The 23,203-nt window shown below is 43.8% G+C and overlaps 1 protein-coding gene across 3 annotated transcripts in view; it reads left to right on the forward strand.

Annotated features, from left to right (window-relative positions):
• The window catches only part of LOC119401416 (lysosomal-trafficking regulator), an 83,965-nt gene that overhangs the window by 26,126 nt on the left and 34,636 nt on the right, over positions 1 to 23,203 (forward strand). For all 3 annotated transcript variants that reach the window (XM_049418764.1, XM_049418766.1, XM_049418765.1), the window contains 14 exons: positions 415 to 608; positions 1,332 to 1,429; positions 2,032 to 2,170; positions 2,826 to 3,014; positions 6,879 to 7,145; positions 7,682 to 7,910; positions 11,364 to 11,501; positions 13,898 to 14,272; positions 15,819 to 15,961; positions 17,912 to 18,078; positions 20,874 to 21,003; positions 21,707 to 21,816; positions 22,182 to 22,259; positions 22,976 to 23,073. In XM_049418764.1, the coding sequence (XP_049274721.1) occupies positions 415 to 608; positions 1,332 to 1,429; positions 2,032 to 2,170; positions 2,826 to 3,014; positions 6,879 to 7,145; positions 7,682 to 7,910; positions 11,364 to 11,501; positions 13,898 to 14,272; positions 15,819 to 15,961; positions 17,912 to 18,078; positions 20,874 to 21,003; positions 21,707 to 21,816; positions 22,182 to 22,259; positions 22,976 to 23,073 (2,355 nt within the window). The remainder of the gene's footprint in view (positions 1 to 414; positions 609 to 1,331; positions 1,430 to 2,031; positions 2,171 to 2,825; positions 3,015 to 6,878; positions 7,146 to 7,681; positions 7,911 to 11,363; positions 11,502 to 13,897; positions 14,273 to 15,818; positions 15,962 to 17,911; positions 18,079 to 20,873; positions 21,004 to 21,706; positions 21,817 to 22,181; positions 22,260 to 22,975; positions 23,074 to 23,203) is intronic.

Below are 23,203 nucleotides of genomic sequence, written 5' to 3' on the forward strand. Positions count from 1 at the left end.
CATGAGCTACACAGACATGACTGGTCTCGAGCTTTTATTTGTCAGTCTCCCCCATGCGGCTGCCATGTGTTTCTTGAATTGTGGCGTCATATCCCCTTCAGGAATGGCCCATATATGAGATATGGGAAAGGCCTTCTTTCAAATGGCAACGTTAGCCAACATTTTGTTCAAACGATATTCTGCAAATATCTTAGCTTATCACCTTCTCTTGAACAACGCAATTAAATGAATATTTTCGTATTTTTAGCATCATGTAGTTCTTAGTTTTTCGACGACCTTTCTAAAGAAGAAAAAGGCGAGGCAGAATAGCTTCAGCGGTACCTGTTTTCAGTAAACAAGGAAATAGTGAACCCTAACGATAATCAAACTGTAAGTGTGCATATATTCTGACACTCTGTATTGTGGTTGTTGCAGGCTCTTGCCTCGGTTCAGCCGAGTGCTTGGCTCTCTACTCAAGAGGTGCTGATGCAGTTGTGCCCACTTCCTGCCTCCTGAGTGAGGATGAAGAGTCGGCTAGAGTCGACATCAGCCCCGGATTGGTCCGCAAAGGTTCCCTCAAGAAGTGGCTGGGGCCTAGCCAGTTCCGAGGAGTGCTGGCTGCGCTAGAGGTCCGTGGCCATGGACTTTTGCAAGCTTCTCTGGCCTTTTTTTATAAGCTGATGTTGCAACAATTCATTTTCTTTTATAACTGGTGCCCTGTACCGGTGTTAGCGCAGCCAATAATGCTGGCCAACTCTGTATTGTTTCTCAGACGGGAAATGTTAGTGAACCCACTTATAACAATCCAGGCATAACAAGGGCTCAATTATTATGAATGAAGATGACGTGCAGTTCGTAATTTTCATGCGGTCTGTGGCATTTCGTATTGTACCTAATGAAGGTCTCTGCTTTCCTTTTCAACCAACGCTGTGTTGCGAAGGTGCAAAGTCATCATTGGCAAAGCTCTCTGTAATGAGCACTTGTCAGCTTTCAACAATCCAGAAGCCACTATTAGGGTCGATGTTGATTAAGCAAAGCAAATTTACTGACTAGTTCTGGAAAAAAAAATAATGTTCTTGATATTTTTTGGCTTATTCTTGCTCTACTACCAAGTATGAATGGATCTTGTGTGACCATGCTGCTTGTTGTAAATTGGCTCAACTGTGTGCCATGAGGTTGTAATGCCTGGCCAATATGTGGGATTATACTGTCAAAAACCACAGTAACTTCTCGGCTTGTAATTATTCTGCACGCAGCTTGCTTATTACTCTTGTGCAATCGCTTTATTTGTCCGGCTTGCATTTGCCTTGGAAGTTATTGAAAGTAAGCATCTATGTACCTTTGCTTATCAGGACGAGATCATGGTGTGGTTTTCGCCGCAGAAGAGCGACTCCTTTGTCAGTTATCCACGCAGCTCACAGGCCTTCTCATCATTCCTGGCTGCGTCCAAGTAAGTTGAAATGTTTAGAGAGTTCATTGTCCCTTTAAGGGTCATTGTGTGACTTATGTTGTGCAAGTTGCATACACTAAATAAAATGCGCTAACAGAACCGTATGTAAGTGGCACGAAAGTGTTTAAACAAAGGCTCATGCCATTGGCTGTATCCGGCTCCTGCAGAATGTACTTCATGCTGTATCAGTGGCACTAGCTGGTATTGACATGAAGTGTTCTTTCACTCTTTAAGAGCATGTCCGTACTGAAACGATCCGTATACATTCCGTATGTTGTCCGCAAGTTGTAATTCTATATGCTGTCCGTAAGATTGTTGCGGAAATTTATTGAATTTATATGGAAACTGTATGTGCTGTGTAAAATATACGGACACCATACTGACTTATTGGAATAGCATACGGAACATTTCAGTAGGGGTGCTTGGGTAGAAGATTGCACAAGTTCACAGTTTCCTTTGCGTTGATAGAAACGTTCGAGTGTCTTGTCACAACAAGGGTTGTCATGGCAACAACAGCAGGGGGATAATGTCTTCAAGTGTCAGCAACCACTTCTCGCACTTGTGGTCGGTTCATATTTGTTTTTCTCTGTATTGCTTGTCAGAAAGCACAAGCGAAGTGGACTCCCTCAGTCAAAGGCAGCGCAGCGGCTGTCGCCTGTTCAGTTGCAGTGGCAGAGGCAAATCCATCATGCAGCGGCAAGCCTCGGAGGCCCTGGCCTTTTCCTGTTCCTTCTGGCTAGGGTACGCAATTTTTTTGCTTGTTCGTTTCTTTGTAACACCTGATAAAATGAAATCTCTATTTTGACACCAGGTGTTGACAAGTAGAATGAAAAAGCCGCCGTCGATTTGTCAGAGGTCAGTCTGGTGAAATGCAGGAGAGCCCATTTACTTCAAAATAGGGAGTTGTTGGGCTAGTAGGAGAGCACAGAAGCAGTTCAGCGTCTTTCCTGTCCTTTGTACTCTCTTCTGAACTGCTTCTGTGTTCCCCTTCACAAGTCCCATTTACTCGCGTGTTAAAAAACCGCGGGTAGTAGAAATGAATGCGAAGGCCACCACTACGACATGCCTTGTAATCATATTGTCATTTTGGCCCGTAAAACCCCATAGATAAAAATTTTTTTGTCCCATGGTTTGAGTGTGATTGGTGATCGCTGGATTGACTTGGCTTCGCTAGTTTATGGTTGCGAAAATTGCACTGGTGATTACGAGGATTAGGCTGACATACGATGACACTGCTGATGTATAAAAAAATTCAAAACTGTTTCTATTGGACTCAGTGGCCAAATAAAGATGCACTTGTGCAGGCAGGGTATGAATTATTGAGCAATGCATTGTAAAGATTCAACATTACAGCCTTTCTTATTAATTTTTGCATACATTTTATATCTCTTTGCAGGTAGTGGAATGCACAACCGAAGACGGCCCTCAGGCAGCTGCACTGGAGCTGGCCCTGGGCATGTTGGGGCAGCCCAGTGCAACCTGGGGCACACCCAGAATCCTGGTAGGGGCACGCGAGGCACTCAGTCTCCTAGGGCAACTGGTCGAGAATCAGCGGTGGGCGGCCGACTCGCCGCGATGCCTCCTGGTGAGCTGAAAGTTCAAGTCACATGCATGTTAAGTGTGATAAAAACTGGCATTATTATTGTCATGGAACTCGGCCCAAATGAGGTGATTGCCCAAGAACTCTTGCAGAATGTGCGAATTATCATGTTAGTAATTGATCTATACATTATCTACAACTGCTTGAAGAGAAGTACGAGGTTTGACTTGGCAAACTATGAGGAAGTACTGTAATGAGATTTAATTGCCATGCAAATAAATGCATAGTCTTGCAGGCCTCTTGCAGTGCTGTTTAATTGTGCTAAGTCCTGTGATAAATGTACACATCCAGCAGTGACATTACTCCACCTATTTTTAAACTTTCTATTCAATTTTAAAACACGGGAACGCAGACTCTTGTTCCATCTGATTTGCTACAACTGTGACTGAAATCTCAACCTGAGCTTCTACTTCTTAGCCGATTTTCGGTTGTTTTAAAACTTGGTTCAAATTGGAATGGAACTGTACCAGTTATGACAGTTCAACTATACGATGCTGTACTTCTGGGTTTTGTTTAAGGCAAGTGTTCTGTAGTATAGTGAAATGGGCACTAACTTGGCAGCTGTCAACTAATATGTTGTGTTCGCATTGGCACAAAAATCGAGCAATGAGAGCTTTAGTTTGTCTGCAAATTTCTTAGAAGTTGCGGATTACTGAGTTACACGAGGCATAAATGTGAGCAGAGTGGTGGCACCACCACCTGGTGGTGTAGGTCTCCACGAGAGAAACACAGAGGCATTGCATGATAGCAGTAACTAAGTGTACTTCTTCGGTGATGTCAATTTTCAGCATAGGTGTAGTCATGAATATGTTGGCTCTTTAAACCTTTTCAGCAAAAGCACTTGTTGAATGCAAAGAAATGTGTCTAAAGGGTCATTCCACGCCAAACGTCCCAGACATTGCGCTCGACCCTCTCCAATTGTATTGTAAAAAATTGTGGACGTTCATATCATTGCACTATTTGCCCTCGGAAAGTATTTTTTGGAAAAAAAATTATTCTTGTCTGTTACAGTGATTTGAATTTTGCCGTAGTGGGTGAAACATAGGTTGCGAAAAAATACTCTAAAAAATACAGTACCTTACGGAACGCCTTAAATATCTGCTGTTTACTTGAAAATGAATGGCACTATCTTATTATCACCCATTGACAACCACTACTTTGTCTCACGATGTGCTCTGTGGTGAAGCAATGCTGCAATTCTGCACCCATTTTGATTATTTTTTCAAAATTCTACGAATATTACAGACAAAATAGGACTATATCACATGGCTGGATGGTTGGCAGTAAGCGTGTCAAAAAAGTATTCAAGTCGATGACCGAGTAGTTTTGAAGTGGAAGGGGCGCAAACATTGAAAAATGTGTGAAATGCTCCACGTTCAGGCACATGTAGAGTGGTGATGCAGTCCGAGTAAAAATGCACGCTTGGTCTCGTTGGGAAGAGTCAACAAAAGAGATTTATTTGTGAAAGTTTCGTCGGAGTGTTTTTTGTTTTTGGCGAGAAACAAAAATTTATGTTGAGCGTTCGCAGCGTGCCTGAGCGCGGGACCGTAAGACCGCTTCACTGCGCCACCACTGTTCCTTGGGGCAACGGAAGTATGCAGCGCCCACGCGGGTGGCACGATCGTGTGCTGCTGTGAGTTTTCACGTTTCTGAAAACTTGCAAACAGTCTATATGGCTGGCAGAATGTTTCGGAAGGGCACTAAAGGCTGCCGGTTAGTAGTTGGAGCAGAGCACGATTTCATTGCCACGTCACTGCATGCACACGTACGACAGGCGCAGAGCTTGGGTTGTGTTTTCGATCTCTGCGGAGGTTGCAGTTCTTACTTCCGTTGCCGAAGTATGGTCTTCGCCATTTGAAATGCCTGTGTTGCTGAGTAGGTGGTGAGCCCGGCATTAAGAGTGGTCAGTGATGATGGCACGAAAAGGTGAAACGTGCGCGTACCTTTGAGGGAGATTGTTCACTCAAACCTTGCTGAGAGCTCAAGTTTCTGCCACGCTGCATGCGATGCTTTCATCTTAGTAATCGCCTTGCGATTACTAAGCGAAGGCGATAGACATTTAAAAGGACGAAGCCGCCTTAAAGGCGGCTTCGTCCTTTTTTATATTTATCGCTTTCGGTTTCTGTTGTACAGGCTCTCCGTCTAAAATATGACACGATAGCAGTATACTCACCATTCGCAATGTTTATCTTACGCACTGCCAAGAGATGCGGCCGAAAGACGAACCTTCGAGTGCTGCGTGCTCGCTCGGAGACGCGATCAGCGGAGCAAAGTTCACCTCTGCCGAAGATCCGAGCGTAAGAATACATAGCACCATTCGGCTCCGAGGCACGAATGGCACGAGTCACGTTCAAGCGAGCTGCCCATAAAAAAGAATGTAAGTGTATTCCCGGTGCCTGTTAGCCACTTTTATTATATAATAATATATTTTAAATGAACCATCACTCGTTTTCCCTGACACTTCGTCGGCGGCACTGCGGAAAGCCAAAGAATGCGTGTCGAAACGTGAAAACTCACAGCAGCACATGATCGTGCCACCCGCATGGGCGCTGCATACTTCCGTTGCCCCAAGGAACAGTGGCGGCGCAGTGAGCGGACTTACGGGCCCGCACCCAGGCTCGCCGCGAACGCTCAACATAAATTTTTGTTTCTCGCCAAAAACAAAGAACACTCCGATTAAACTTTCACAAATAAATCTCCTTTGTTTACTCTTCCCAACGAGTCCAAGCGTGCATTTTTACTTGGACTGCATCACCACTCTACATGTGCCTGAACGTGGAGCATTTCACACATTTTTCAATGTTTGCACCCCTTCCACTTCGAAACTACTCGGTCATCAACCTCAATACTTTTTTGACACGCTTACTGCCAACTATCCAGCCGTGTGATATAGTCCTATTTTGTCTGTAATATTTGTAGAATTTTTATAAAATAATCAAAATGGGCGCAGAATTGCAGCATTGCTTCACCACAAAGCACATCGTGAGACAAAGTAGTGGTCGTCAGTGGGTGATAATAAGATAATGCCATTCCTTTTCAAGTAAACAACAGATATTTAAGGCGTTCCGTAAAGTATTGTATTTTTTAGAGTATTTTTTCGCAACCTATGTTTCACTCACTACGGCAAAATTCAAATCACTGTAACAGACAAGAAAAATTTTTTTTTCCAAAAAATACTTTCCGAGGGCAAATAGTGCACTGATATGAACGTCCACAATTTTTTACAATACAATTGGAGAGGGTCGAGCGCAATGTCTGGGGCGTTTGGTGTGGAATGACCCTAAAGGCATTGTGCCTAGGCGAAGCATCACAAGATGCTGCTGCCAGTGTTTGGTAATCTGGTATTTCACAAACCTCCTTGTGTTTACTGGAGTACTGGACATGCTAAAAGTCTCTATTCTTTATTAAGGTGAAAGCCTTAGATGTCTCATCAAACACGAAACGTGACCGTTGGCGTCAGCATCCACATGAGTGATGCATAAAGTCGTCATCATGTGATGACGTCAACCTATGACGTCATCCTGGCATCACATATTGCCAAAGATTGTGATGCCATCATGACATCACTGTAATGTCACATGATGATGCCATAGCATGACATCATCACTTGGTCACAGGTGGGCTGATTCCAGAGGCAGCGTAAAACCAGGCGAGGTGTAAAAAGCTTGCAGTGCCTCCGATGCTAGAGGCAGTGCAAGACCGCGCTAGGTGCAGAAGCTTTCAGGGGCGGGGGGATCAATATAATCGTCTAAGAAAAAGAAAAAGATGGCTTTTGCCTTCGAGTCATCTTAGGCAAATGCATAAGGGACTTTGTGAGTTTTTGACCTATCGTGTGTGTATGGGTTGCAGGTGGCGGTGAACGCATGCAGTAGCCGTCCTCTGCTGCAGTGGGATGGGGAGAACAGCGTGGAGGCAGTGAGACATCCGACGGGCCAGGAGCCGTTGCTCGTCTGGCCCCAGCTGGCCTGTACACTCCTCGAGCACTGGAGGCCCGGTGCCGGTCGCCGACGTCTGCTGGGAGCCATGTGGGCGTTGCTGCGCGAGCGTCACCCACACCGGGAGCACAACTTGGCGCAGGCGGCGCCGTTGTTGGGTTCCCTTCTGGCTGCACTCAGGGTGAGACTGCATTCAGGGTGGAAATCAATCAATCAATCAATCAATCAATCAATCAATCAATCAATCAATCAATCAATCAATCAATCAATCAATCAATCAATCAAAGTTGGTCGGTCGGTCGGTCGGATGCCAAGGGGTTTGACAAAATGAAGATGTTTACATCGGCAGAGCAATGTGAAGATAGTTGGTTATTGAATCAATGCATCAAGTGCGAGTCCTATCGTAGTGCTTTGTGTTGATTTGAGTATATGCCAATTTAAGGTCGCCACATCAGGAACACAGAGAAAGTCTTGTTTGCCTTTGTTCTGTATCCATTCCTCGCGTGACGATTTTGAATCATTGCAAACTCAAAATCAGCAGGAAATGTCGAGTCATAGAGAGGAATGGGCTGACTCAAGGCGGCGGTTCGAGATTGCCCGAATGTTGATTTTGTCCTATAATGGATGTAAACTAAGCGTATTATGAATATCATGACTGTTAGGTAATTAGTCATAAATATTTTCTATAGATCATCATCCTGTGGTTTTCCTTCTCAGCGTCTGCTTGTGGACGAGAGTCAGGGAAGTCTGGGCCCTCCTGGAACACTGCCTCTAGTGCTGAAGCTGCTAGGTGCTCTAGTACCAGCTGCTGGGGAGTTGGCACAACGACTCAGCGCCTGTCTCGACCTTTTGCTGCTGCTTCACCGCGCTTCCAATGCCCACGTGGCCCAGGGACGCTCCGCCTTCTACTCCTTGCCTCCTCAAGACTGTGCTCCGAATTCTGCAGGTCAGGAACATGCAGCGTGAAAACCACAGTTGCACTGGACTTCCGTTAATTCAGCCCTTACTGTAGCTATTTCGATGAGAAACAGTGCTAACAATAATAATTGATTGGGTGTAACGTCCCAAAACCACGATATGATTATAAGTAGGGGTGTGCAAATATTCGAGTTTCGAATTCGAATCGAATATTACCTAATCGAATAATTCGATTCAACCTTCAAATAGCTAGTATTCAAAATTTCGAATATTTCGACAGGACGAATATCTAAACCGTGACAAAGGCCAATGGTGCAACTTGGTTGGGGTGGGGTAGCCAGAACTAATGTTAACGTCCTTACAGTGGGCTTTCCGTTAAAACTTTTCTTGATATCCTGGTTCAAAAGTGAGCGCATGTGTACTTTAAGTTTATATCATTTTCGCACGTCATGGCTCCAGTAAAGAAGGCCAGGGAGACTGTCAAACTGCTAGCGTAAAAAAATAACCAGCACACTGAGCTCAGACCTTTAGTCAAGAGGTTCAAAAATGCTTCAATGAGCCCCTGATCCTAGCAAAGGATGATCTTTTGTAGCGTGAGCTACACTTGCCTAGCAGGAGCAGATTTCGCGTGGAGCGTCATGAGCCGTGCTGCGCATGCGCGAAGATCAGTGATGTCACACAACTGGGTCACCGGAGCTGGCATCTCACGCGCTCTCCGACAACACCGCGCGTGGCTCGCCGCTGCTGGTCTGCGCATTCGGGAGGAGTGGCGTCGTAGGCGCGGCAGACACGCTGGCGCTGGCGCGTGCGCAGACTCCATCAGCGCCACCGCCGCTGCTGGTCTGCGCCGCATTCGAGAGGAGTGATGCACAGTGGTGCCGGTGCGCGACTCCCATACCTGTTACTGAGGTGCGCAGTGAGCACATGTTTTCAACTGCAGGAAACACCGTAACATCAAGGCGAGAGAGCCTGAAGCCAGGTCATGTGGAACAATTTGTGTTTCCACATGACAGTTTGTAGTCTTAACGTAACGCGGTAGCAGTTATACACCGCGTTATGTGCTCGAGGACGTGATCAGATTTCATTTCTTCATTCTTTCTTTCAATTATTAATAATATCTTTTGTATTCGATATTCGATTCGATATTTGATATTTTTGGCCACTATTCGGCACTATTCGATTCGAGATGAAATTTCACTATTCACACACCCCTAATTATGAGACGCCATAGTGGAGAGCTCCAGAAATTTTGACTACCTGGTGTTCTTTAACGTGCACATAAATCTATGCACACAAGCCTCGAGTATTTTGGCCTCCACAGAAAATGCACTTCAGAAGGACGTCTTGCTGGGCGAGTTGCTAATATACCATTATTAAACGTAGCGCAAAACAACACGGACAAAGTAAAATGGCAACATACACTGCGCAGTGTATGTTGCCACTTTGTGTTGTTTTGCGCTACGTTTAATAATGATAGAAAATGCGGGCCCCATGGCCGCATAGCACGGCGGCTGCATGGCACTGCGGCCGGGGAACGGTGCTACGGATGTGGACGGAGGTTTAGGCATGTAGAAAATGCCATGCGATTGTGTTTTGTATGTGCCTAAATTATTGTCTGCATCCATATTGATTTTGCCTATTACAATACGTGCAACCAATTAGCAAATGTTTTCACTTTACTTGTTTGAGCTGCCATGGTGTGCCAACACTGGGAACCCCAGTGTTGGTATTAAATTTGTATGCCCTATTCCTAATTGGCGCAACCGCATATTGTGAGCAGTTTTGCGGCCATGTTCCTGGATCGGAAATCTGCACGTTTACGGAGGTCTTGCCGATTAAGAATACCAGTACAGGTACCTGTTAACCACCGGTACTGTCGGTAAGGGTTCGACCTAGAACAGAAAAAAAAAAGATGGATGCCTGTTTTTTGGGTTGTATAGTCGAGAGTTCAACAGAATATTGTGTGGTCAGATGAAATCATTGTTTAGATAGAAAAAAGTCACTGCCTACAATCTAAACAATAGCACGCTTCTAAATCCGTACGGGTGGCTTTTTTGTGATCTCCGTACAAAGGATGCGTAAGGATTGTTTGTACGGAGATCGCATTAGTATGGAAGTCCATATGTGTCCGTATGGATGTCCTAATGTTATCTTTTTTTGCTATGGTCATTCGTCTCTAAAAGACTGGGCGTGCAAACACCGACACCAGAAGGAAATCAAGACACCACAAACGCCGACTAACTGTTAGTTGGCATTTGTGGTATCTTGACTTCGTTCTTGTGTCCGTGTTTGCATGCCCAGTCTTTTAAATTGAACACTTACAAACTAGCTCAGCTCTCTGTTATTCTTAGTCAGTCATCTGCTTCTCCCCTAACAACTATATTATTGTGCTTGCCTTCCTAGGAAGAAATGCGAATCGTTACTGCTGAACAGTGGCCTTTGGTTCTTCACTCATATGATGCAGCTAAAAAGTGCAAACTAGTGATTAATCATCAATTAGTGACGGTTTTCTGAGGTTAAGGCAATGTATATAAACAAAATGACTCATGTCCTTCATGATGTGGCTTGTACTTGCACTAATTCTGCTGGTGGTTATCGGCAGATGTAGCAATGAAAGTTGTATGTTGTTATCAGCAGATCTAAAGTCTGCACTTTTAGTGATAGGTTTCTTTTGCAACACCTGCATGTTATCTTTCCTCTATTGGTGAATGTGAGCCAATAGAATTCTTGTGTTTTACCTTTTCACTTTCCCTGTAGTTGACTACCTTCCCAATTACTCACTGCTTGCTTGTTTCTAGCATAGCAAAGCACAAAGTGCACCTAGCGGCAAAAGTTTACGGGATGTGGGCTCCACTGCAAATGTGAAATTTCGCACTGTTAGTGTATGATGCTTCTAATCTAGTAGGTATAACTGTATAGGCTACAAGGACTGCAACGGACTAGAACATTCAACTTGGGGCTATGTTCCCAGACCAATCGGGAACATAGCTTTCCCAAAATTTCGCGTGCCATAAGCTTTTTCTACAGGTTGTACCTGCACAGTATACATTTCAAAGAATTCTCATTAAGCAAAGTGCTTGAGCCTTGGTTCTTGTAGTATCAGACAGCACCCAACCAGTTTCGGAACACAAGTTATAAATATTTTTTTCTTCTTGAGTGCATGATAAATGAAATTTTTTTAATTTGGCTATGTTACAGTTCACTAATAAAATTGCAGGCTGAGTTAAATTCAAATGAATGTTATGAATGGACAGTTGTTTCCTATGAAAATTAAAAACAACTATAAACACCAGAAAGTGTCTGTTTGAATGTAGTGCTAATTGTAATTGCTGTTACTGAAGGTGTCAGTTTTAATGTACCGCTAATAGCAATTGCTTTTACTGATTAGTCATAACTAATTGTTACATTTTCGTGTAAGGATGGCACCCAATTGGGGTGACCTCTATATGCCGCAGTTAATGCTTGGTGCAACGTAGTGCAGGTTTTTCTGTCTTGGAAACCAGTCGCACAGCTCCGTCGTCACTTGCATCGAGTCCGCTGTCGGGAAGCTTTGGCCATCTGCTTGGCATGGTCTCACGCTCAGCACCCAATGAGGGAATCAGGAAAGTCAGAGAACCTGGTAAGGCTTGCTGCGCTAATTAGCTGTTCAAATGTTGATTGCCATTCTTAGGATTACGTTGGTGAATCATTTGTTCACTTGTTCATGGAGACAGAATCAGCATTCAAGAGGTCATTCTGGTTTATGTTGCATTATGGAAGTTCATGGTCGTGGTATCTGGTTTGTCTAGTGCAACAGTACAGTGGAACCTCGTTAATGCGTACCTGCCGGGAACGCCGCATAACTACGCACTAAACGGTAGTACGCATTAACCACCAAGTAAAAATTTGCATCTCCTCGCGTACGCCATCGCCGCCAGCAAAGAAATAAATACAGTGCCACAGCAAATATTGCCTAAAGTACCCACTGCAAAGCCTTTTCTTTCTTTTTGCCAAACTGGAGAAAAGATTCTGGTACTCTCGCACGACCGTCCGATAGTGCCGATAGCGCGCGGTGGCGACGCCAAGGAGCATTTCGGAACTATTACAGGGTCCGGTATACGCAGTGACCGACGTAGCGACAGAACGGACATTGTCGGCTTTCCGCGATATATGTGCGTGAGTCTGTACCGCGATCTGCTACTAAATGAAAACTGACACAGTTCCAGTGAAACGCTGTACGGCTGCGTGGAGCCGATCGTCTCCTGGCTAGTTGCGTGCAGCGTGTCGCCTTCTCGGCTCACGCCGTCACTGCCGCGCCGCTTGCTGTATCGCACACGCGCATTTGTCGTGGGAGTGTTCTTCGTACCCACTTTGCCCCAGACCGTGCACAGATGCGGCGATGAGCGCAGATGAGCTTGTTCGGTTAATACGGCGATGACGAACTTCCTGCAAGCGATGCGCACTCCGCGACGCTCAAGCGGTCCTGGCAGCGGACGGAAGCGCGTTTGGGTGGTCGCCCAATAAAAGCGTGCAGTATGGCTATAACAGCGCTACGCTTCCTGTACCGTACGCATGCGTTTAGCGTGATAGCGTCTATGCAAAGAGGTTTCTCGTCGCCCACGACTAGCAACGCTCAACTCCGCAACGGCGAGGTGCTTTCGTTTCTACAAAGCGGCGCGCGCTTGAACACGGCCCCGCACAACGAGGCGGCAGAGATCGGCGGCCCAGCACGTTCAGGTTATCGCCTATTAAAAGCGTGCAGTAGGCTTAAACCAGTGCTGCGCCGCACGTGTGCCCGAGCAGATATCTGAAGATACTTATTGTGATAAGGTTGTCGGCGATAAGTCATGCTGGTGCGTTCGTCGGTGGCCGCCGCCTCACCTTCGTTCTTTCCCGATGCTTACCCGCAAAGGCGTCGCCGCAATCGCGCGGAAGTCGGAATCAGCGATCGACCGATCTACGCACTTCTTTGAAAAGACGGAAAACCTTTGGCGGCACATTGTGGCGTCAGGAAGTTCAGCGGTGCAGTAAAATTTTATGGCACAAAACGTTATCGCGGTACGCAGGGTACGCACTAACCGGTAGGCGTAGGGCGAAGCACTACAGCTTAAGCGGTCAGCGAATGCATTAGGCTCTATGAGACTCGGTCGGGGATTCGTCGCAACTACGTTTTAACCGTTAGTACGCTTAAAGCGGGTACGTTTTAACGAGGTTCGACTGTATTGGTATTCAAAAGGCCATTCTTCTGGTGAACTGGATAATGGATATACCAATGGTGATGCTTTCAGGTCAGAGGAGATATGCTTTATAACTTCTATGCACTGTTATCATTTCATGCATGTGAATGTCTCTGTTGTGCTTTGCTGCCAACTTAATGAACGCAGCTGCAGACCATAGTTGCACATTGTTTCACACTTGTAGGAAATTAAACATTAGCAGTATATTTTCTGAAAGCTATGACTTGCATGAAGAGTCCTCATTAGTTTTGACCCTTGGCACGTACATAGTTCTTTCAGAATATAGTGCTCAATAACTTAGTGCTGCCACCTTTGTTCTACCATGCCCGTTTTGCACTGTGTGGTAGTGACCCCGGTAGATGTAGACACAATTGAACTTTGATGTAATGAGCAAGTATATAATGAATTATGAGATGTAATAAAATCTAAAATTAACTTGTTCTGTTTATGGTTTATTTCAGTAAATATTCCCCTGCTAAAATGAAACCTTAAATGTGGGATCTGACACGGAATTTGTCATAGTGAAGCAAGTTTTTGTTTGCACACGATACAAAAAAAAAAATAAAGAATGCTCTCTGCGAGCAAAAGTGCACAATACAGTTGCTGACCAATTTTTCAAATGTCTTATATGTAGATATTGATTCTAATTAGTATTGATGTAACAAAGTTATTCCCCTGTCAGTTCCAAGTTCCTTATAACCATGTCTGGGTAAAAACGAAGCATTTCATGCTCGTGTCTACCTTTCTGGTAGGAATCCTTCTTTAGAAGACTTTTGGCTTGTTTTTGTCTTGCGTTCAGACGTGCCAAAGGTTGTGAAGATTCGTCCCAATGCCGTGCCTGCCGACCTGTACAACAGCCTCGACGGCAACAGCTTGGTCGACGCAAACTTGGCATCCGTGCACGGAGAGCCGGCTCAGCCGTGCCCCGCTCTGGTCAAGCCGGGGCCAAAGCCGACGGCCACCGAAGCACTGAGCTTGTTGCTCTCCGGCGAGGTCGAAGCCGGTGGTCAAAGCCACAACCGGACAGAGGAGCCAACAAGGCCTGGCTGTCCATTCGAGAGCAGCATTCGACACCCCATGACGTCTTCGCCTGTACCTTTGTCACCTAATCCATGGGCAGAAATGGAGGAGGAGCCGACGGAAGCCAAGGACGACATGACTGGGCTTGTGCTAGGTGATCTAATCAAAAGTATTTTCATGAAAACGGCCTTCAAGGAACGCAAAAACAACACTAAATCACTTTGGGTTGATTATCACTCCAACAGGATGATAGATAGGTGAACTAGTGTGTGGGCTAGTTTGTGGGCTGGTTGGTAGTGGGCTACTTAATAGTTGGCTAGTTGGTACTGGACTATTTGGTAGTGGGCTAGGTTGCTGCAGTAATGTAGTGTTTTGGGCTTGTTGGTAGGACATCGTGAGGCTTGTAGTGCATGGAGAAACGGGGACGAAGGATGTGATACATACAGGCACTGGTTGGTCAGTTAGTTGTGGGCTGTAGGTTGTGAGCAGTTGGTTGTGTGCTAGTTGGACTTAGTTCGGTGTCTTCATTTGTGCTCTAAGTTTTCTAAAGAAAATGCTAAGCATTCATTGATATTTAAATATTTCGTCTGCTGCATGTAAAGAGGAAGTTGATTAATAGAGTAGAAAAGATGATAAACACTCATCTTGAAAATTGTATGCTGAAATCTTAGTGCCATTGCATAAGTGAGATGACGTAGTTTTTAGTGCACTTAGTAATGTATTTGGTCCACTTCCAGTGCTGTAATAGTTCTCAAGACTTGTTTAGGCTTTGGCTTCTTTAGAATAAAGTGTAGTGTGCCTTTACCCATAAATAACAAGAGTAGGCTCGACCAGAGGTCATTGGCATCCATGATGCCTTGGTGAGGTGGTATCGGAATTTCAAGGCAGTTTCTCCATGCATCGTTCCTTTTTGTGCCTTTATTGGATTATATGATGGTAGGAGGGGGATTTTTTGCATTTTGGAAGTGTAATTTATTAACACATGTAAACTTATTTCACTCTTCAGTATCTTTTTAAGCTTGACAATGTTGTGGTATTGCATGTTTGAGCGAGGGGGGGTGTTTTTAATGGAAAAATAGTGGATATTATAAGTTCCTCATGAACAAAAAATTGGGATCCTGGTAGAGTAAAAACACAGGGTCAGATTTTTTAAGTTCTTTATAAAATATTTTCATTCACAATCAAGCTGCTTTTGCTGGAATTTTCATTCCAGCAGAGGCAATCTGATATTTCTAAGGAATGCTTATTTTCATGTAATATCAGAAATACGAAAAATGTTCAGAGAGACTTCATACGTTTCATATACATTTGTTAGAAATGCAAAACTATTTCAGAGATAACTTATGAGCAGTTATAACTTATGCAATTTTATTGCACTGAAATACTGCAAGTTTGTGTTTACTTTCACATTAATTTGCAGCCTTGATTGGATAAATCCATTGTACTAAACTGAACGATAGTCTTGTTCTTGTGTGCAGTTCTTGATATTTGAACCTTGATTTTAATTCTGGCTAGTTGGCTCTCTAGCTCCATGCAGTTATGCTGCAGTATACCTAGTTATGCAAATTAAAAAGATGCTCAAGGCCATGATGTTTTTCAATTCAAATTTGTCTTGCATCTGCTGCTTGCACTTGTAACCAGTTGTCAGGCTGTCAGTAATGAACACTTCTGCCGTTTGTTCTTCAAATCGGGAAATGCAGGCCTCTTGAAGTTGCTGCAGGATATCTTGGTGGCCACACCAGAAAACGTGGTTCGTGAGAAACTCGAACCGGTGGTTCGACTGGAAGCGCTCCTGATTTTAGCTCATAACGAAAATGCATTGGTTCGCAACCAGGTCCTATGTGTAAGTGCTACTTTCTCATATGTCGGGTGGTTCCAACTTCTGTGCATTTTTTTTGTGGCTGACAAAAGTCACATAACATTTCTGTGTTCAGTTGAAGTGTGATAGACTTTTGCGAGGTCTAATCCACAATAGGGATGAGATTATTTTGGCCCGTTAGTTATTGTGTCAGATTTAACTCTGAGACCCTACCCCGACTGCTAAAGCACTCGTGCATTTATTGTAGTGCTCATTGTTTGATGTGGAATGCGAAAACTGCCCATTTCTGTGTAAAAAGCATTAGCTTAGCATTTCATGTGTAAATGTGTTTCACTTCTACAGCATTGTCTGCTCAGACTAATCCTGTAATTTGAGGCAACAAACTTTTCATATTTTGTCTTTATTAAGTGTGAACGCTTGGTATGACGTGTTAGGTTGATAAATTATTGATAAATACATTGATAAACTTATTTAAGAGTATAAGTTACTATGCACGTATTTTTAATATTTGTACATTGTAGTATATCCCGTAACGGGATTGCAGTATTTGTAAATAAATAAATAAATAAATAAATGGCACATTCTGACATAACGTTATAAGCTTTTACTTTCACTTATATCTGTGGACAGGAATAATTGTGTTATTTGTCCACCCTCCTTGAGCGATATGTTCTGAAAGTGTAAATAATTTTCTCATGCCACACACGGAGAAATGCATTTTGTCAAGTTTATTTAGTTAGGTTAGCAATGCAATGATTGTACAAGATTTAAATGCTGGACAGATGCACTGCTGTTTCTGGGTTTGTTATCTTGATTTGACTGTACACACTGCACAAAAACCAATGACCCATATCAGAACTTTTGGCTAAGAGTTCAAAAGCCAGCTTTTATGTTATTGCTGATCCGTTATAGCTGATGTCTTGCTGCCTTTCTGTTTTCTATCACATTTTCATGTTCTCGAGTCTTGAACCGTATGCAAATAGCTCCAATACATTATAATAATGTTACTTTTGTATTCAACTTGAACATTCAAATAATGTTGTTAATGTGACTTTGTTAACGTCCTCCCAACGTTATCCTAGAACGTTGTGGTAGTGTTCTCTCCAACGTGAAATAAACATTCATGAAACTTTCTTAGTGCTTGCATAATATTAAGCTAAACATTTTAAAATTGTGTGCAGGTTACTCTTGTAAGATTTATGGAACGTTTACATATTACAAATTATGCTTTTGCAGCACTGAAAACAGTGTTTTAAACTGATAGGACAAACTGTGAATCATAGCTGCAGCACATCTCTGAAATTTGCAGTACATACCTAAGTTCATTATTGATGTAATGTGCACCCTGTGCTACTGGCGTATGTATGCATGTACTGGAGTAGATTGATTCACAATACTATTTCAGCAGTTTTAAGGTCTCCCTACATTTGCAGCTGTTCTGCAGTATTAGCTCATCTCAACTGAATGTCTTGATTGCACATACTATCACAGCAACAACTAAATTAAAAATTTCACCCTCTAAACTTATGCTCTGATATCATATGTATCCTATTAAACTCTTAACTGGGACCATTACCTCCTGTTTATGAGTTTTTATTTTTTTTATTGGGGTTTTGTAACATTTGAGCCAATGCCCAACTTCCTATTGGCTGGGGGCGAATTACGGTGTGCTCCTTGAAAAACATAATGTGGCTAGGAGCTAGTGCCATGAAATGTAACATTATTGTAATGTTTTGTGCTACCTGGGTAACCAAGAACATATGTAAGTCTTGTCCTGTCTTCATAGATATTTACACTTCATATCGAAGTTTTTGTTGTTATTCAGAATGCCAAATTAGGTTAAGTAAAAGATTTTGGTTGCACGAGGAAAAGAAACTGAAGAGTCTTGTTGCCGGTTTACCGACTCTATCATATGCTAGAAGCTCAAGTGTATGCCAGAACAAGCCGAGACGCTAGCTGTTTTCCTTGTCGTAGGTGCTGGAAGCATACCTGAACAAGGTCTCTAGTGAGGTGGAGGCTCACTTCCTCAAGGCACGAGGCTTCCAGCTGCTAGGTCTCCAGCTGGCCCAGTACCCCGCCACTGCTGCCTTAGTTCAGTCGTGCTGCCGGATCTTGCTGGGCCGTCCCCTGTATCTGGCCAGGTGAGACTCCGACCAAAGTTGCTTTGAGCTTGTCGTATTGAAGACAACACCTTCCTGGACGTATTACAGCCACTTTATATAATAAGCAAAAGAAAGGGAATTTAAGGGCTTGTTCTTCTTTGTTAGACACTGAAAACCAACAGACAGTGAAGCCAAGAAAAGTATAGGGGACATTATTTGTAGTAATTATGATATAAATGTGAAGAAATTAAAGGGAACGAAAAGACAGCTTTCTGCCAGCAGGGACCAAACCTGCAACCTTCGGATAATGCATCCAATCCTCTACCAATAGAGCTATAGCGGTGGTCATCACACTTCATATAATAAGGTCTGATGATGACAATAGTCTTAGGCTGTATGCAACTTGTCTTCTCTACATACCTTTTTAGATAAGTCAGGTGTTGCAGAATGGAAGTGAGTAAGATATAACTGCAAGTTGTCAATGAGAGGTGCGACCTATAGTGGCAACTGGAACTGAGCTTAACTCTGGAAGTGTGTACCCAGGAGTCACATGACATGCTGGAAGTGGTGTAATGAAAGTTGGGTATGACCCAGAATTCACGTGATAGAAGTGGGAAGTGGTGTCGTGGGAGAGAGGAAGGTGTGATGTAAATGTCAGCACTGACTTCGTTAAATGAGAATCCCGTGATTTGAGTTAGCTGCCTTACTTTATTCTAACAGAAGCTGGTGTCGATCCTAGGCCTAGCCAAAGTTGGAAAGTCAGAAAAGAAAACCTTTCTCAAACCTAAGCCAAGTGAAAAAAAAAAAAAAAGGCGACTGTACAATGAATGTGCCGAATTGTAATGAAGTTACGCTTTTATAATACTCTCATTATCAGCCTAGCTAAAATTTCATCCCATGCTGCCATGATCAAGTTCACTACTCTAATAAATAAGCTAGACACGTTGATGGCATGTCAAAGTAGACAGCCGCGTGTCCTTGTTCTTAGCGACGCCTGCAACGTATACAGTCAACTGCCGATTTTTCGGACTCTTTAGGGAACGCGAAATCGTCCGAAAAATCGGGCAGTCCGAAAAATCGAATTCATGCTTTTTTATTGAGCTGAAGCGGTCAAATCACCCCAGCCACGTCCGAAACAGCTTTAATGCCTCCCAGTACAATTATCGGGCATTTTGGTGCGCGCCCAGGCTCTCGCAAATACATTCGGTACCTGCCGCGAACCCCGCTTAACTACGCACGTGCCAACCGCCACTTTTGCATCTCGTGATGAGCGCCGCTGATAACAGCAAAGCGCGGAATAGATTACGGCTATCTCGCATGAAGCGTTTGTGAACGATGACGCGGAACACAAAGACTGTGGCGGAAGAGCGGACGACTCGTCCGGCTTTCTCCGATGCGTGTGCGCATGTAAACGATGCGCACACACATCGCCGAATCGCCGCCGATACGCAGCATTTGCTGCCGTGTCAAGCCGATCGTTTCTAGTTGTGTGCAGCACATCGCCAACTAAGCTGACGCCGTCACTTTACTGTTTCTGTATCGTACGCACGCATTTATCATGAAAGGGTTCGTGATGCGCACTTAGTTTCTGACCGCACACAGGCGCGGCAATGGCGAGCTGGTTTCGTCCGCGAAGGCAACGCGTCTGTGCGGCGCACTTAGCGGTCTCGCACAAAGACGCCGCAGGACTGGCGGCGCGGCGCATTTGGGTTCTCGCCTATTAAATGCGTGCAGTACGTATGCAACTGCGCTAGGCCACGTGCACTACCGAGCAGTTAACTGAAGATGCTTATCGTAAGGGTTGTAAGCGATTAAGCCGTACTAGCGCGTTTGCCAGCTGCCGCCATCACGCCTCCGTGCATTTCCGCTGCTTATCCGTAACATCGCCGCACGGCGCCGCGATGGCAGCCCCTTTGAATGTCTGGTCTGCTTCACCCCATAACGCTTCGGCATTGCGGCAAAGCTGACTTTCGGACTCTGCTACTGTCTCAAACAGATCGACTCGCGAAAGCGCTGGTTCGAACCTACGAGATAATAGACGCGGCAGAGGTGGGGGCTTCAAATAATGTCTTTCGGACCTGCAATTTGGGCAGAAAGTCCGAAAAATCGGACGCGGAATAGCTTCAGCGTCCGAAATTTCGGACGTTCTAATACATTGAAGTCTATGGGGCTGGTGACGGTGCCGCGAAAGCGTCCGAATTTTCGAGCATGTCCGGAAAATTGGGCGTCCGAAAAATCGGCAGTTGACTGTACAAGCTTCTTTAGTGACATTCTCACTTCTCTTAAAATAAGTGATGTCTTTTCCTACATTGTGGCATTGATCTTTCTGGAGTTGGCAGTGCCTTGAATCTAAGCCAACCTCAGATTTTACCACATTTTACTTTTAATAAGGAAAAGTGTCAGCCTACATTTGAGTTATACAATACCTCAGTTCAAGGAAAAGACGAAGTCAAGGAGCTTAAGCAGGAATGTGTTTGGCTGGTTGCCCTATGCTTGGGGAATGGAAAAGAGGAATATCAAGGCGTTCTTTGTAGCTCCTGTATTTTGCATTTGTTAACATGAAATATATGTTTGTTCTCATGCAATTTCTTTGTATTTAAGCATATTATGACTTGTTAAAAGTGCTGTTTTGAATATCTTTACTGTATGTATGCCCTTTCTGCAAAAATCCCCGCTGGGATTGGCAGTATGTCTGAAATAAATAAATAAAGATGAGAAAGATGGGAGGGAGCATTATGCAGCATATCTATAGTGCTTCTGTGCATTGCATCGAAGCAGTGTCATGGACACACCTTGTTAAGATTTGGCTTTTGCCTTGGATGTCGCCTCTGCAGAAGGATCCCACATGGCAGCATACCGGACCAAGCCTCAAACCGGGCATCTGTCACTCTTCTGCTGTCGCTCCTGCCCCGAACGGTGCACGATGCCGTCCTTTGCCTTGGGACGCTTTCGCTGCTGCAACAGGTGAGGGATTGCTTGGGCTTTTTGGTATACTGTGTTGCATAAACCAATACCAGAAATGTAACATAGATAACAGAAACGGAGATGAACACAAAGCGCTGTCATGTCCGTTTCTGTCTCAGTGTCTGCGTTATCATTGCTTCGGTTTAGGAAAATTATGTAATAAGCCCATGTTTATTACCTTTTAATATTAGTGAGAGTCATTTAAGATTTACTTCAATAATCCAGTAATTTGCTTACGCATTTGTTAGATGTTTGACTGCTATTGAGATCTTTAATAAATCTGCACTGCTTGGGCTATTATTATTTGTTTAACCTCTGACATAGGAAATGAATTGGCCTTGAAAAGCTGGACCCAATAAACCCCTTTTTTTAACTCAACCAGGCAGGTAATTTTGTTGAAACGTTCAGCTTCCAACTTGTAAATTTTGTTTCAATGAAGAAGCGTTGCAGACACTGAGGCGTGTAATATTGTACCTTAGTTGTCTGTTGATTACAGTTGCATATCTGTACTATTAGGGCTTGAGGAGGAATGCATCAGTAAATGACATTAGTAACAGACGATAAAGACAACAGATGGAAATAGAACCTGACAAATACAGTAATTGTGCGTACTTGTGTTTTTTTACTTATCTTCGTGTTTAGATAGGGGGGGGGGGTTGTGTTGTAAGAGGGAGCTTTTTATAACTTCATGCCTGTGTTTCAGCTGTGCGACAACATTGAAGGCGCAGCACGGCTGCTTTATTCCAACGGACTGGGCGAATCACTGGCATCCATGATTGTGGCCGCTCCGAGAGAGCTCATCCTCAGCCGAAGGTAATAAACAGTGAATCTTCTACTGAATTTGAAGATCGTGTTAATCGAGAGAGATTTTGATTGTTCAGTCACTCGTTAGTTGTAACTGACAAAGGAAGCCATGCTATTTTACTTGCGACTTATCTTGATTTTCGAAGGTGGGAGTTCTTGTAAGCTTTTGCAAACATAGAATGTGGCATCGTTTTCATTAATGAGGCAATGGCTTGACCGATGAAGCTAGCTGTATCTTTAGTGTTCAGAAATGGATGACATTTTCTAATAATGATTTTAATTAATGTTCATTCTACTTGACGTGTTTTCTCTAGTCAATGTACATGTGAGGATTTCTGTTCACATGTTTCCTATGTCTTTCAAACATTTGGCAGCCCAAGTACAGGACGTGGAGAAGGATTTGTTGACCTAGTGCTGGCTGTGATCAGAAGTGCCTCCCTTGCAACATCGAGGTAAGCATCAGACATTGACGAACAATCAACAGAATCAAAGAGAGATCATTATTTGACATTTATTGATGGAGTAAGCATAGCATATAGCAGTGTGCAAATTTTATAGATTACTTGGGACAACCATATTTTTTTATTGCATCAAGCTGTCAGGCACCATGACACCATAAAATGGTGATATCTGTGAAATAGGCACATACCACCTACTTTAGTGACTGTCCTTGAATGATATCGTAACTGGTGAAATAGTAACTTAGCAATATAATGACTGTAGTGGTGTGGTAACTTTATTGGTGGAGTGACTTCTATGGTATTGTGAATGTATTTTATTTGTGAATGTAATTATTTTATTAACTCCAGCTTAGTGATGTAGGAAAGGTATGTGCTCCTGCAAACTTTTCTGAATCTCCATGCTTACAGATGTAACTTTTGTCGTGCAATGCTAGACAGTTAAACATTAAAATTGGCAGCTTTCTTTCTTTTCTTCGTATTCCAGAAATAACATGGATGCAGCATTAATTAAATCTGCACCTGTTTTCTATGAATTGATGCTACACTTTAATGGGTGCCAACCCTGATTTCTTGTTCAGGGATATAAAACTCTTGTTGAGCACTTTAATAAAAATAAACATTGTTTGTGCATTCCTTGTGCGAGGTAGTGGACGCATTTCTTTGCAGCTGTGTGCAGTCATAGCCTTGTAACTGCTTTGTATCTACAGGCTTTCGATGGAACAAAGCGGGAAGATCTCAATGGAGTGCTTCCACTCGCTGTGCAGTCTCTTTGCACGGCTCTCTGAGGCACACAACACACGCTGTGGTGAGAAGCTGACCCTTTGTTATTTACTTTTATAACAAAGCTGTTAAGCAGTATTTGTAGTGGTCTTCTTGCAGCAGTGAAAAGGCTAGCCTGCGGCAGCATGCTTAGCATTGGCCGCTAATGCAACCTG

The sequence above is a fragment of the Rhipicephalus sanguineus genome, chromosome 8, assembly GCF_013339695.2.
Source record: "Rhipicephalus sanguineus isolate Rsan-2018 chromosome 8, BIME_Rsan_1.4, whole genome shotgun sequence".
Classification (NCBI taxonomy): Eukaryota; Metazoa; Arthropoda; class Arachnida; order Ixodida; family Ixodidae; genus Rhipicephalus; species Rhipicephalus sanguineus.